Genomic DNA, 15,538 nt, shown 5'->3' with positions numbered 1-15,538 from the left:
TAAAGAGGAAAAAATTTGATTTTAATTTGCCTTATTGTTGTGTTTTATCTATTCTAGTACATTGAATAGTTTATACTTTTTCACAGTTTAATACATAGTTTGTGTGTAGTCATATTTTTGTTTATATTGTTCATGTTGTCAGTTTGTCATTGAGTTTTTTGCAACTATAGCTACCATCTATTCATGCAAATTAAGCATAACTAAATTGAGTGTATAGAAAAAAAACTTGCATGCACAGAAAAATCTGTAGTATGGTCATATTTCTCCCCTTTACCTGCCCTTATTTTGGAACCATGGTTTACATATATAACCTGGGTATATATGTGTGCATGCTCTTCAGTCCCACTGTTTTTCTTGGGTAAGACATGCACTGTGTAGCATTCAATACAGGCGCCTATGCCTGCATGAGTGGGAGAAGTTTGCCTACATTTTTGCCAAAAATATTGTCAAATACATGGTTAACGTTGTGAAAGCATCTATTTTAACCCCAAACCATGATCTTTCCCTAAACCTAACTGAGAAGTTTTGGTGCCTCAACCTGACCAAACTGCGACTGAAAGTCTAAGAATTGTGTCACAGCGGAATCAAACCCCACTCTCCTGGATGAATAGATCTTTCTGTATGTCAGCGGACAAGCGTGGATGTCTGGCCATTCGTAGCGCTTGAATGTTATGCTGGGCATGTCTTTCTAAGTAAAGCAGTATGATTGGTAATAATATGTTCCTCACAGGGTAAATGTTTCTAAATTTACCAAAAGTTTCTTGGCTCATTTCTGTCTCCACCAGATAATCAGCAGAATAACATGAAACCATAAGACTATAAATTAAAATCAACGTGGTATGGTGAAGCCATGGAAGGTGAATGTGCTGGCAGTCCTGCTGGGGGTGTGATTCTTCCGGATAATTCCGGAAATCTGGGGGAAAAAAATTGTGAGGGGGGGGGGGTTCTGGTCGGGTATTGGTAAACATAATGACCGGTGTCACCGCTCACCGCTGTCAACGATAGAACTTCATTCAAAGCAGAGCTCCACCAAAGAGCAATCGGTGTGGAAGGTTATTTGAATCAGGTGTGAAGTTGGACATTTTAACATGGGAGCTTATGGAGATTGACTTGTTTTGTAGCCTGGCTCTAGTGGCCATTTGAGGAACTGCAGCCTTCGCATTGGCTTCATTTCACAGCCATGGGGCTTGTAACATGAGTAAACTCAAAAATGTGAACCATGCTTTTCATGAGGATGTGCGTCATTGTTTGTGTTCTGCCCTTTTTCTAGATTCTGTTCCCGATTGAACATCCACAAAGTCTAATTTAATATTTCTCATGCCTCAAAAAAGACATTTTGAGGGGTTGTTCAGACTTTATAGCTCCCATATCAAAGCATCAACCAGTGTTTTTCTGTGCCATGCCACCTTTTGTTGTTGAATTCCCCTCTCTACCTTTTTTTCCCTCCAATATTAATATCATACTTCCATTCATGCCAATAAAGAATATTGATCTGATTATAGAGAGAGAGAGAGAGAGAGAGAGAGAGGGGAGAGAGAGGCAGAGGTAGACTGGAGTACGTAATGGGGAAGCATTGATTATGGCTGTTAACTCTGGCTCTTTGATGTGGATAATGCAGTCTCTCTCTTCCTGCCTCTCCACTGCCTTTACACTGTAAAACCCCCGGGCCTTAGAGGATATTGGGTTTACAGAGAGGGGAGAGAGAGTATACATCAGACATTGTGCATAAGCTTGAATGTGACAGAAAGAAGTTGTATATGGTGGAGGGACAGAGCGAGAGGTCCCGTGTGTGTGAGATCATATGTTGATGTGAAAAAGACATTAAACGTGTAGCTATGGCAGGAGAAAATGTGCATTTACAAAATTAAGTTTGTGTACGAAAGACAAAAATGAATGTGTGGGAGACAAAGTCAGAGATTATTCTTCCAAGAAAAACAGCATCAGTCGTCAGCAAATTCCCAAAAATGACACGTTTACACTCAAGTGGCGATCTAGTGGTCACAGGAATTTGGATACTTGTCCTTCGGGAGCAAAAGAGGAAGTAGTCTGACGTTATTATACAGCCAGAAAGTCCTCAGGGAGAGGAGGTCAGGGTGGATGAATGGGTCAACAAAATGTTGGATTTCTGTTTGCTTCCTGTTTCCAGCAGACTCATTGTGGTTTCTTTTAACCATGACCATAATTGTCTCATACAGTACTATGACAAATTTATATGATATATAGAGAGAAAGTATCACGAGGCTGCAGTTGCCATGAGCTCTGCGAAGCTTTTCTTTTTTGTTGTTTGTTTTTATATTCACCACAACCTAACTCTTCCGAATGACTCTCTCCGCTCTCATCAGTGTCATTTTCAAACACAGCAGGCAGGCTGGTTTCATCACTGAAGTTCTGATAAACCCGCTGTACACTCCCTGCCGAGAACCAAACAGCAGACAGACAAAGTAAACAAACAGCTGATGAACTTAGTGGAGGATTTAACAGCTAAAGAGCAACATACTTCATATTAAAGTATGAAACCTAACTCTAAATAAATGCTACTGTAGATCCATATTTATTGCACGTGTAAAAAGGTTTTAGTTAATAAAAGTTTGCCATAATATCTTAATGGTCCAGTGTGAATGGTGGAGTCTGTCCTCTTCCATGAAGTTCACCATGTTTGTACAATAGCCTAAACCAAACACTGGCTACAGGTGCAAGTTTTCATGTCCACCGTAGTTTCATCCTACATGCTTTAAAGTCTAGAGTGGAGCGAATGGTATTCAGTTGTTTGCAACAGTAACTTCATTACTAACTGTTACTAAATCCTACACACTTGACTTTTATAAATATGATACTATGTCCGGATTGTGTTTAAAGTTTGATTTTGCTGCCCCTAGAAGTTCTTTTAATCATGATGACCAAGGTTGCGTAATTTTAAACCACAGCAGTGTCAGATCAGAAATATATAAACATCTTTTTAAATTATTTTGGAATACACTGAAAAATTATGTTCGCCAGCAAATAGGGACATCCGATCATCCGAAAATGTTGTTCATTTTGTAGGGCAATGAATAACGGTGGAACAAATTCATTCATTTTTAAATAAATAGTAAATAAAATAAAGATAGTTTGTTTGTTGTATAATTTGGGTGGATGACCCTTTAAATCCCCTGATTTCAGAACATTTAAGACCCATTTCTAGGATCAAGTTTCAAAAACAAATGAGCAGCAAATATTAGCCTATTTTCTTTTACGATGTCCCATGAATCTTGTGTCAAGGACGGCATCAGATCAGGTCCAACGCATTTAATCCGCAAGAGAAAAAAAAAAACACTGAGTCTTTTCCTGTGATTCAAACAACACAGTGAGTTTACGGTGTCGGGCAGTTTCAGCAGTACTCGTGCAAACACACTGTTCTTCTAGAGGAGCACTATGATCGCACTGTGATTTTACAATATAAAAGAAAAAACAGCCTAAAATATTGCACATAGAAAGTGATGAACATACCATGATCCATGTTCAAATAGCTTTTTTTTTTGTTTGTTTTTCAGTGTAACTCATCATATTTAATTCATGAGGCCTACATAGAATGGCCTGCATAATCGATTCAGTCAAGAAATGTGTCAGCGAGGAGAAAAGAAACATGGAGAATTTCAGCCATATCATGAATTTACTCCCAGTGACAGTTGCAATAATAAAAATTATAATAGACTTTATCATTTATCCAGGCTATTGACATTCTGAAAGACTCAGGATAAAACAAACACATGTGAGACAAGAACAATAATAGGATAAAAAAAAAAAAGAAAACCTAATCTTATAAATTATTTTTCAATTCATGCAATCCATTAGATTATCTCTGTGCAGCATTGTGTTTTTTGTTTTATCTGTTGTTTCTTTTATTTCTTTTGAGGACTGACGCTTTCAAACACACTTTTGAACGAAACTTCAAGTTGTCAGAGTATTTAATTTTTTTTTATCCTGCAATGAAAAAATGTCATCTTCGAGGATTTTCATGCCACTGTACTTTTGAGTATTTTCCCAAAATATTAATGTCATCTTTTCAGAATCTCAAATCAAATTCATTTATGTTTCTGTAATCAGTTATAGCAACTAATTATTGATTTGTCATCCTTCGGCTTGTAATCCGTTCCTTCCTGTAAGTGACTGTATGTCGTGAGCGTTCACAGCAATCCATGATGGTTTGTGCTTTCTCTGTGGCCATGTGAGCTTTGAGAACAGTGACTGAAGTCAAAATGGTTGACAAGCAGCCAACTGAGCCAAGCCCTACAGAGCTGCTATGACCTCATTCTCTGTCTTTCTGCTCCATCAGCTCCACTTATTGACCCCGAGTGAGGAGTAAGCTGCTGAGGGGAGCTGGCTCCCTCTGTTGGAGACACTTTAAATACCAGGTGAGTGCCAGGGACCAAATGCATGCAAGAATAGACTCCTGCAGCCAAGAACATTTAAAGGAAATCACCTTTTAAGTTGATCCCCACATCTTGCTACGCATACAGCGTGTGCAACAACATTAGGATTCACTTGGAGTCTTCTTTTTGCCCACCTGATGAATGTTAAATCCAATATTTGCTCTCTTTTAGTTCTGTTTTTGGTCTCTACCAACTCCTAAAAAAGGAAATATCTGGCTTTCTAGCTGCTTAACGCTCCACTAGGTTCACCAGCTAGTTGCTGACTGTGCCTGTCTGCTGTTTGGGTAGATGGTTTTAATTCCTTTTATTTATTTATTTGCTTTTAAATGAAGCTTGGGTGCGATGCACTTAAATCTCTGAGAAGCCAAGTCCACCCTTCGAGCATTATTTTGTAACATAAAAAGGAAACGGCGCAGAAAACAAGACAAGTCATACAGATATAAAGACAGACAGACTGAAAGACATAATTAATGAAGGATGGAGGCTCGGCCCTGTGCGGGGCTTTTGGGTGAAATGACCCTTTAACATGACCATAGGTGATTATTGTGCCGGTCAACGTATGTTGAGTAAAACACAAAACAAGTGCACTTCTGCAAAGATACATTACTGATTTTAATCACAACCTATCACAAGTGAAACATTTCTCATTGGAGAGGACTGAGGCAGGGTAGCTAGACTAGCAGCCCCAAAATCCTCTTGGAACTGGAAAAATAAAGAAAATAGTTTGCATATGAAAATATATTATCAGACACATCTATTTGAAAATTAGCTACAACCAGTTAATTTAGCTTAGCGTACAGCATATTTATTCTCTGCTGGCAAACAAAGGGCAGGATTTGGTCTGCTCACAGATTACCCAGCTAGCAAGCAAATGTAAAGGCCTTTCTTTCAGGCAGCCAAAGAGCCACTGCTGGTCCAAGTTGCCAGATTTTGACCAGCTGACTATGATGATGCTGATATTTTGTAAACCAACCAGTTGTGCTGGCCCAACATCAGCTTGCTAACAAGCTCGCACAATACGGCACTTGAGGTCCCACGATAGTCGACATATTTTTACAGGCTTCTTCCAGAAATTCGGCTCTGTGTCCATTGGGTAGCTCTTTTCTGTCAGTAGTGTTAATCGGGTGAATCGGTGCAGTATCGCTGAAACTTTTTTATATATATATATTTGAAACATTTTATAACAGTCTAGCAGCTAGGAAATGGTGCTGCAGCCTGTTAAACCACTCAGTCACAATCTGTAAAAGACATGTATCATGACCCATCAGCAGCAAAATCATGCAAGAGCTTTTAGCATAATGCATGATTTCACTGCTGGTAAGGGGTCAGGATGAATAAAGTTGTCAGAGAGATTAGTTTGTATCACTAAAATGGGAATGCACCACTGAATTCATAAGCTATAGTAGTTTACTCTGGATTTGGAGCAGTGCAGGTCTGTTTGTCGCAAACAAGTTCAAGTTCAGAGGCCTTCACCAGACTTATTAATATCAGAAATATCAAAACAAATGGTCTGTTCTCAATATATACAAAAGGTTCTCAGTAGCTTTTATGCACAGGAAGAAATTATTTTTGTATGTATCTGTCCTTTTCTAATGCCTTATATGCTCATAGTAAAACTTTGGGTACAATTTCATAAGTGAAGCTATCACAACATGTTTACTACTTCATTATGTATATAAAAAGTGGATGAAGCTGGTTTGGGAGACAAATGAAAAATAAATGCTTGTTTTATTGGCAACAGGAAGGTGAAAGTGTCTCTTGATGTTCACCTCATTAACGTTTTTTTTTTTTTTTTTTTTTTTTTAAACAATAAATAAATAGCCAGCTGTGAACATTCTACCCTGAACTGCAATCAAGCTGCGCATCAGTGAAACAGGCCACAGCACCGTTTCTAAAGACGAGCACCAACTGGACACAAAGCCGTCAACATGCATCCCTACGTAAAAAAAGCTTGAACAGGGGCAACCAAGAAAAACTCAATAACAGTTTACATAATATTGTGCTTTAAATATTCTCTCGCCATCATAAACCCCCCATAAAATCATGCACCAGTCTTCCCCCAACCAACTTAAATGCATCACATCCATGGGTGTTCGAGCTAGTTTCCTCTCATGGATGTGAGACATCACACTATCCTAACCCAGATCCCACTACTGTCATATACAAACACATGAATGTGAACAGAACATACCCATGCACCTTAGGGCTAACAAGACCTCAAAATAAAAAGCTTTTAAAGACAATTACAACAGTGGACAGATACAAACTACCATTCTGGACAAAACAAAAAAGAGAAAACTACCCCATCTGAACATTTTTCAAAATGTTCATATGAACTGTATCGCAGGAGGGCTGCTCTACAGTCAGAAAACATTCACTGAGCATGCCCATCTTACAAATATATATTTATATATATAAATATTTACATGCAGAATAGCAATCGTAGTAACGCATCCACTTTCTCGTCCCCTGGGCTAGCATGGCTGTGGTGGCTTTGAGGAGGATCTCCTGCTAAATGCTAGATGGCACTTCTTCAAACGTGCATTAGTGACAACTGGAAGCTGAGACGCCACTCTTGTGGTAACTTTGGCAGGATTTGGTTCCATGATAGCACATTGTCTTCCCTCCAATGAGCCCTCTAGTGATAAACTGACGAAACATTTATAAGTCAAGCTGTGTATCGAACTTGTTTTACCTTACAGGTATTGACAGACATGTCTGAGGCACAATGTATTAACTGTTAACTAACTAAATCTAATTTGTCTCAAATCTTGTTGACTTATTGTTATTATTATGACATGGAGGTATTAAGAAAGGTATAGTTTTAATACCAAAACAAGCTGTGACATTTGTCTCATTCTTTTATGCTGAATGGAATAAAACCTCAAGGAACTTCAACTAATGTTACTTCTTTTGTTTCACATAAACCAAAACTTATGGCGAATCCCAAATCCAGTAAACTTTCATAGGCATGTACTACATACTAATCGTCATAGTTTTTTTTAGTTTTAGTACATAAAATATCAACATACTTTACCATGATTAACAGGAAATCAGATGGAATATCACTGCCAGTTAAACTTGACAAAGTACAAAGAGACAGTGAAACCATTTTTTTGGATTTCAAGATTTTACGAGAGCTGTCTTACCATCATCCACATTTTTTTTTCCCACTTTCAGCTCCTCCGCTACCTTCTATGCATGGCTTGTGGATGATAAATATCCATTGACAGGTTTGTTTAGTATGTGAAGTAAACCTGCTGAGAATTAGTATGTAGTATGCATTTGGGACACCCCATCAGTTTCACTTTGTTTGGCAGCTGTCTCTCAATCCCCCTCCCCTCCCTTTTGATTTGAAGAAGGCCTCCATGTGGAGAATTCAGCGTTACTGTAAATTGTAAGCTCACCTGCCAAGTAGGGATGGGACGGAAAAAAAATCGATACATATATCATATATCACAACACAATCTCCTGTGATACTGAGAAATAGCTACAATTTTCTTTTAATATTTAACTCTTAAATGCTCTGCTTCCTGCCAATTTGGTTTACTTTTGTGTGATTTGTCACACTTGTTCATAAAATTCTGTGTGAATCTGAAAAGTTCCTCATTGTGCAGTCAAGGAATCCAGAAAATTCCTAGACTTTTCACATATATTTAGCCATTTTCTATATGTTTTGTTGTTACATACTTAATACATCACAGTTGACGGTCTTGCAGTATATGACAGAATCACATATTCAGTGATTCGATTTCGAGCAATGTATCGTTATTTCCCAACCCTACTAACTTTACCTTGGCAAATTAGTCAACGTACAACCAAAATACTGGATGTTGTGTTTCGGTGTTAATGTATGAGTCAGATTGGTGAGATTAAATGTTAAATTTAGAGGTGAGTATGTTAGAATAGCGACGACTAATTTTAAAACTGCTTGATGCACATTTGTTTTTATTTTATAATTTATTACACATCTTTAACTTGATCCAACGTTTGTTGATGTTTTCCATCTTTAATCTTTACTTAATGAAGCAGAATACAGTAATGAAGATGAGAAAAGAGGGAGTATCTGGTCGTACCTAATAGGACATCATCTCATCTCTGATTTTTAAACAGATCGGTGCTCTGCTTGAAACTCGCCCAGTTCCCAGTTGTCATGATTGCTTCATTACTGCCATTTTAATCCACTAACAACCAACTGGCTGTAGCGTACTCTGAAAAGATTTGGTCTCGTTATTTGTTCCCCCATCATAAAAAAACCCCCAAATAAAACAGTCACCCCCAAACAAACTCAATTTGGTCAAACCCAAGATTAACCAATGATCCCAAATTTAGGGGGAAGGGAGAGAGGGGATTTTAACCACCACCAACCCTGGGAGCCCTGAGAATGAGGGAGAGGAGGGGCATGTACATGCAGAAGAAATGGGGTGACGTCTGGGTCTTCTTGTCGTTCAATCATTCCTGTCGGAGAGAAGCAGTGTGTCTTTTAAGGGGTTGTAATGATTTCCTGTTTCGAAATAAACAAAACACAGGTAGAGTTGTTACATTTTGTACATTTTGTTTTTAAAAGAGAAGAAATAAAATAAATGGATGAATGTTTGGATAGAAACAATAGGCAGAGCAGTTTCCATGAGACAGATAACAAGTTTTATATTCTTGGTCATAGTTTTGGCCATCATAATAAAAAACATAGGTTTTTTATTAACTGAAGTGAAGAGAAAACAAAGTTTCTTTGCAAGCAACTTTCTGGTTCAACTTTGTCCTTCAGTACTCACTGTAGATGTGATCGTAGACGGTACCCCTAGATTTGCAAAAACTTTTGTGAGATTTGTACGTATTGTTGCTGTGAGTGGGATGAGTTTGCTTTCAGTGCTTTTTACCAGAAAGCCACTGTTTGTGTTCCGTGTAAAACCTAAAGTCTTTTGGTTTATTTACTTAAAGGGCTTGAAATCCAGAACCCTTTTTGTCTGGGGTCGAGACATGACCGTAAAAATGTGTTCAATTCCGAAACAAGACTTTAAAGAAGTGGTCTTAAAGCCAATCTCAAGTACTACAACGCTGAATTTTTTATCTAGACTAGATGCTGCAAATGCTGAATCAAGTGTGCATGTGCAAGAGTTCACAAATCTAGGGTTCCCATCTAGACACAAGCCAAATAAAGGTAACCTGGTTTAATGCAACATTATATGGGATAATGACCTGTGAGCATGCATGTCATCTACACAGTTGAATGACAGTTAGATGAGTTAGTTGTTATTAGTTATTAAAATACAGTGAAAGGTGACCTTGATTCTCAAGTGCGATGTTGATTACAAGTTTCAGTTTGAATTATAACAAGTCAGAAACTCTTAATCATGATAATATCATGATTACTTTACTCTGTCTCATGCAATCGTTAGTACTAGGAATGTTGGCCACATCTAAAAATATGGCAGTGGGGGAAACTGTTGAGTAGCAAAGGCTGGCAAAATAACTTACATGCACTTTACATGAATTTATTTGCAACGAATAAACAAAAATAAAATAAAAAATGAAGTTGATGCACCTGCTGCTTTTATGACATGTAGGAAATGGAAAGATACCATTTTTTTGCATTACATTTTTTGTATCCCTCTGTATTATTTGAATTTAAAGTGCAGAAAACTCCGTCAGCTGCGTTGGAATTATGAATCTGAAGTCGAATTCAAGTGGATTTTCCCCATAAAACTACCGTTTCTCAGTTGTCATAAATGTAACACGTAATCCCGTTCACACAGTATGTTGTAACAGAGAATGTGAATCTAACACAAAATCTTAACTAAAAGCATTGAATTGCAGGTTTCCACGTAAAAACCTGCAGCAGAGCCATCTGCAGCAGCACCGTTTGACCACAAGGTGTCAGCATTTGATTCATCTGATTCATAGGAAATGGTTATACCTTACTTACCAATAAACAACAGCTTTCCCAGCCCTATTAAAGCCATGTTATCATTTTAAATATTTTCTTGTTTATTGACATAAGTCATAAAGAAATAAAAACACAAGATAAACTTTAAAAACTTCCTAGTTTTGAACATGTCTTTTTCCTACTTGAAATTTAAATGTCCTTTTCTCAGTTTTTATTGGACAGTAAATTAAACAGTATCAGAAACCCTGTTGGAAATTGTCATAATTAATGCAAACAGTAACTTCTTTTGAGTATTGTATTGCATGCAGTGCCAGAAACCTCTGACCGTGACCTCTGGACTCCTTCCTTATGTCAGTGTTGAATGTGGTACGATCAGCTGGCATGGACAGTATTTAGCATAGTGTCTCAATGCATGCAGATTTCTAAGAATGCATTTGCTCATCCTCATATGACACAAGGTCCACAGTAAACTGATCACTGTGGTTTTACAGTATATTGAGAAATAGTAGGTGGCTAATATTACTCTATTTGGTCGTCTCTTCTTTTACCTGTTTGATCATCTCTCCAGTTCTCTCGATGACAATGGTCTTGGCCTCTTTCACGGGCGAAGTGACCTGGTAGTCGTCGCTCAGCAGACCAAGGATTGGGTATTGGTTCCTGTACCTACACACACACAAGTCATATACATGTTCAGTAAGAAAGCTAACATTGGTTAAAAGCTTTTGCTTAAAAATGACATAAAAGGTTAACTGGATAATAAGAGTTAATTTTCTGTTATTCGGCTCTATAATGCACCGTAAAAACATGAGATTGCAGATATTTTGCTGTGATGTTGTACCTTTTGGTGATGATGGTCTTAGTGACGTTCTTGGAGCTGTCATTTCTCTCCTGCATCAGCTTCCTGATCTCCTGAGAGTCACAAGAGGTCAAAGGTCAGCAACAGGTGCATTGTGCTTACAGAACAGCCTCTGTGTGTTTCACTTCACCTGAACACCTGCACAACTTAATCCTCTGCAGAAGTGAAAATAAATACTTATTAATGCGCAAATCCATAAAAAGAAACCAAACAAAGACGAGCTCTGGCTGCTCTGTCTGAACCTTCTGTGATTTTACAGAGTTTCCTGATGAACACATTTAGCATTGCTGCTAAAGTAGTTGCAGCTGCTGTTAGCAAGTTAGCCATGTAGCTTACTCTGCCCAGCACTAGGTACTGGTGATCCAACCACAGGAGCTTTTGACTTCCAGGAGAAGAAGGTTTAATAAAGCTACTAAAGCTTTACTTTTGCTTTAAAGCTAATAGGACTGCAGACTTGAACTCAGCAGACTAGTTATTGGCAGCTTCAGCTAACAGCGGTGATCGGTTACTTTAACAACAAGTAAAGCTATCTGTTCATCAAGAAACTGAGTTTCAGTCCAGTTTGACCAAAATCAGTTAATAATTTTATGAAGTTGTCTTTTGGTACATTAATCAGTGGGTCCTCAGAAACATGTTGATCTCTGTCTATGTCTGTCTTATCATTTTTCCAGTTAAGATTATCATATCCATCAACAACAAAGCATTTGGTTATGCAATCGTACATGTTTACAGCGGAGAAGTGAGTTTCAGTCACATGTTGGCACTCATACAGCATGTGGAGAGAGCATTCTAATCCTAGGTGTGAACTGACATGGCTGTACACCTGCTATCGGATGACCTAAGAGGCATGTTAATGCGGGTCCTTCTTTTACAACTTTTTGTAGTCATTTTATGTAACTGCATATTAATCTAAAACAGAAGTGGTTGCTGCTCTGTGTGTTTGTGTGAGAAACAACAACAAAGATGTATCGTGCCAGCACTCTGAGGTGACGAAAGACATTCCTGAGAAATTACTTCTGCAGAAGTGAACACATTCACACTCATTCCTTTTGTCCGGTCAGAGTGTAGCACCTGTGACAGTATAGTGATAAGTATCATTTGTTATTTATTACCACTTGCCTTGTTTTCTATCTGTATCTAAAAACAAAGGCATGTGGTACAATTACTACCTAGTGAGGGATTATTAACATTTATCCCATTTCAACTGCGCTCTCCTCCAGTACCAACAAATAACACTTCAGTTCTGCTCATGATTCCTGTGCTATTAATGTTGCCTCATTTTGTATTTCTCAGCAATTAACTTTATGAATACAAAGTTATCATAACTGATAGAAAAGATTGCCAAAATTATTGTAATAAACAGGAATTACAGGACCCTAGTGAAGCTTTTCCATGCATTAGCCTTTTACTAAATCATGTATGCTTTACAATACGCAAGCCTGGTGATTAATTTTGGAAACTAGTATTTTGTTCTACAGTTCCAGGCATCCATTGGTTTTACCAATGTATTGTAATCCATCACTGTGGGCTTCAACTCTGCATTCATCTTTGCCAAAGTTACGCTGTCATTATAGACTTTAAAGATCAGTCTGCCCTTTCAGTCATTGCCATGTACTTTGCTTCATATCTCTAAAGTTAAAAAAAAAACTAATTCCCTCCCTGAGCATTAAGACAATAGTTGGGTGAAGTAACATGAGAAACAGTGTTTTATGGTGTGTGTCGTGCAGACCTCCTCCTGTCGGGTGATGGTGGTCTGCCGCTGCTCCAACATGGCAAGCAGTTCTGAGATTTTCAGCTGGAGGCTTTTCTCTGAGGAGGTATTGGTTGTGGTGGTGGTGACCTGCGTCTGGATCTTCGTTATCTGGGACTGGAGGGAGGACAGAGAGAGATGAGACATTTTACATTAAATACATCATTACATGACCCATCCTACATGATTTTGTCTTCCCTAGTTCATACTGAGGTGGATGCTGAAATTTCATTGCAACCCATCCAATAGTCTTGTTTCCACTCTCACCCGCAGCCTCTGTATCTCCTGGTCTTTTTCTTCTCTCATGGCCTTGAGCTGGTCCTTGTACTGACGGGACAACTCCTCTGTCTTGATGTGAAGAGTGGTGCTGCTAGCTTGTCCTGCCAGCTGAAGGACAGACGGACGAGGAAGGAAGGAAAGAAGAAAGAAAATTCTCATCAATGACACAGAATTAACATTGCGTCATAATTTCTTCTGAGCTGCTCAAGATTTCTCATATCTCAAGTGGTCTTTGTCCATTGTAGAATCGAAGTACTCACATCAATTATCGTTTTACAACATTTCCCACTTCTACGTCTTTGTTAGAAGTAAACAATAATGATTTTATTCAATAATGATCAGTGTCCTTCTGTTGGCAACATTTGGATTGATTTATGTCACGAGGACAAGAAGCTGGCTTGCAAATTGAAGTGTAACCACAGTCAATGATGACAAACGGTTTTAACTGCAGGCTACCTGCACCTTTCCAAACCCTTCATCAACATACTTTTGATCAGACAAGTTTTGTAACTCACTGTTACAACCATTACAACTGCATTATCAAACATGTCACCTACAAGTGACCTGTTTATAATCAGGACGTGTTTCAGTTGACGGGTGCATTTTGTGTGCTCTTAGCAGATGGAGATAGTGAGACAGGTGGTGCGTTACCTTCTGTCGGAGCATTTCGTTCTCCTTCTCCATCGCTCTCAACCTTCCCTCCAACTCTTTGACCTTGAACTCGCGGCTCGAGTCGGTGTTTCGGCTGCTCATGAGCTGGCTCTCCAGGGTACGCTGGGAGGCGCTGGTTTCCTTCAGAGACAGCTAGAGAGGGGTGACACACACACACACACACAGTCAGAAGCCAGAAACACATGCATCAGAGTTTACAGGCTGACTTCCTACTCCAACTTTGACCTGCCAGACTCAGAGTAGCTGTCTGCACAGAGGTTATAACATACTTTTCAGCCATACTTTCTCCAAATAAAGTAGGTAAACTGTTGTGTTTTGTCTCATCTGACTTCATTATAACATTGTTGCTGTGTTCTCACATCTTGGTGAGTACAATGGTATCTAACCAACCATAGTTATGAGAGCTGTAATAAACCTGATCCTCTAGTACATGTTCTTTCTTGTTTGTGATATTGTTCAACGATTAGTCAGACATTGTTTTTTTTTAAAAAAAGGTAAAAAGTCTTTGATTTCAGCTTCTTAAATGTAAATATTTTCAAGTTTCTTTAGTCCTCTATTCACCATTTTCTGCACTAATCAATTAATCCAGAAAATGATTAACAAATTAATCACTTTTGGAAATAATCATTATTTGCAGCCTGATATTTAACCCACCCAACATACTGTATGCTCATACACAGGAGGTTCTCTGCTTCCTTATAATAAGATACAAAAGGAAACAATCGATGTGTGTTTACATGATTGCTCTTCAGTTTCCTGCGCTAAACAAATACAAGTGCCTGTAAGACGTAAAGTAAATACATTCTTAATGACAAGATCAATACCCTGACAGAAAACACACAACACACACACAACACAGACTACTGTGTACGGGGTACTGTACCTGGAGCTGTCTGTTGTTCTCTCGGACGGCCTCCAGGAGGCTGTCATACTGCCGAGCCTGGTCTGCTTTGAAACTCAGATCTCTCTCCAAGGCCTCCTTCTCACTCTCCAGACGCTGTAATCACAGACAGACAGTCGTGTCTTCTCATCAGATATTTCCTCATGATTTTTTGTTTGCATTGTTAATTGTTGTTAATTGTTCTGATTTGATAAATTGTGAATCTGCTTTTTCTCTGGTCATGTTGTGTTTAAGTCCTTCTAATCTCTTGATTAAATCAATAAGTAAAAACAAAAACACATATTTCCATTTGCTGCCTTTTGTCTTCATGAGATGTTTTTGCTCAGGAACGCAACCAAACAATAAAACTGACTCCACCTAACTAAATTAACACTTTATAATAATAAGCTGTTGGTATCTGGCAGGAGGCCTATAAATGGTGTAATTTGAAGGATTTAATTAGCTTGTGCCGTTACTGTGAAATGTCTTGTGCAGTTTCTGGGGACATGCTGTTCTAGACCTGGATCTGTATATACACACTTTATTAAGCAACCAACCATCTTGATGCACGCTGTTGTTTTTGTTTGAATACATAGCAGGAGGCGAGGATTGAAATGCTTTAAAAAAATATCACAACTGTTACATTTTTCTTCTCTATATTCAAAATAATAAGGGAACTTCAGGAGAATGAACTTTAAGAAAGTAAAAATAAAAGTCACTTCTACGAAGAAATAGTAATGCCTGAACTCTAGTACCAACACAAGTTTAACATCTGAATACCTGATGGAAAGTAATAACATGAATTTAT

At 38.3% G+C, this 15,538-nt stretch overlaps 1 protein-coding gene and 1 long non-coding RNA gene across 4 annotated transcripts in view; one reads left to right on the top strand and one right to left on the bottom strand.

Moving 5' to 3' along the window:
* Window positions 1-15,538, top strand: part of LOC113745677 (uncharacterized) — a 62,980-nt gene that overhangs the window by 46,829 nt on the left and 613 nt on the right. The window contains exon 2 of one of the 2 annotated variants that reach the window (XR_003462316.1): window positions 4,313-4,391. This is a non-coding gene — a long non-coding RNA (uncharacterized LOC113745677). Of the gene's footprint in view, window positions 1-4,312; window positions 6,214-15,538 lie in introns of those variants that run through there. The other variant, XR_003462315.1, reaches the window with a different exon arrangement.
* Window positions 6,189-15,538, bottom strand: part of pof1b (POF1B actin binding protein) — a 30,801-nt gene continuing 21,451 nt past the window's right edge. The window contains exons 7-13 of one of the 2 annotated variants that reach the window (XM_010737374.3): window positions 14,734-14,847; window positions 13,830-13,982; window positions 13,167-13,286; window positions 12,879-13,016; window positions 11,132-11,202; window positions 10,842-10,956; window positions 6,189-8,913 (exon numbers count right to left, since the gene is read on the bottom strand). In XM_010737374.3, the coding sequence (XP_010735676.3) occupies window positions 8,893-8,913; window positions 10,842-10,956; window positions 11,132-11,202; window positions 12,879-13,016; window positions 13,167-13,286; window positions 13,830-13,982; window positions 14,734-14,847 (732 nt within the window). In that variant the 3' untranslated portion in view covers window positions 6,189-8,892. The remainder of the gene's footprint in view (window positions 8,914-10,841; window positions 10,957-11,131; window positions 11,203-12,878; window positions 13,017-13,166; window positions 13,287-13,829; window positions 13,983-14,733; window positions 14,848-15,538) is intronic. The other variant, XM_010737382.3, reaches the window with a different exon arrangement.

The sequence above is a fragment of the Larimichthys crocea genome, chromosome III (assembly GCF_000972845.2).
Source record: "Larimichthys crocea isolate SSNF chromosome III, L_crocea_2.0, whole genome shotgun sequence".
NCBI classification, from domain to species: domain Eukaryota; kingdom Metazoa; phylum Chordata; class Actinopteri; family Sciaenidae; genus Larimichthys; species Larimichthys crocea.
The sequence above is the reverse complement of the archived record's forward strand: the minus strand, read 5'-3'. Positions and strand labels throughout refer to the sequence as shown.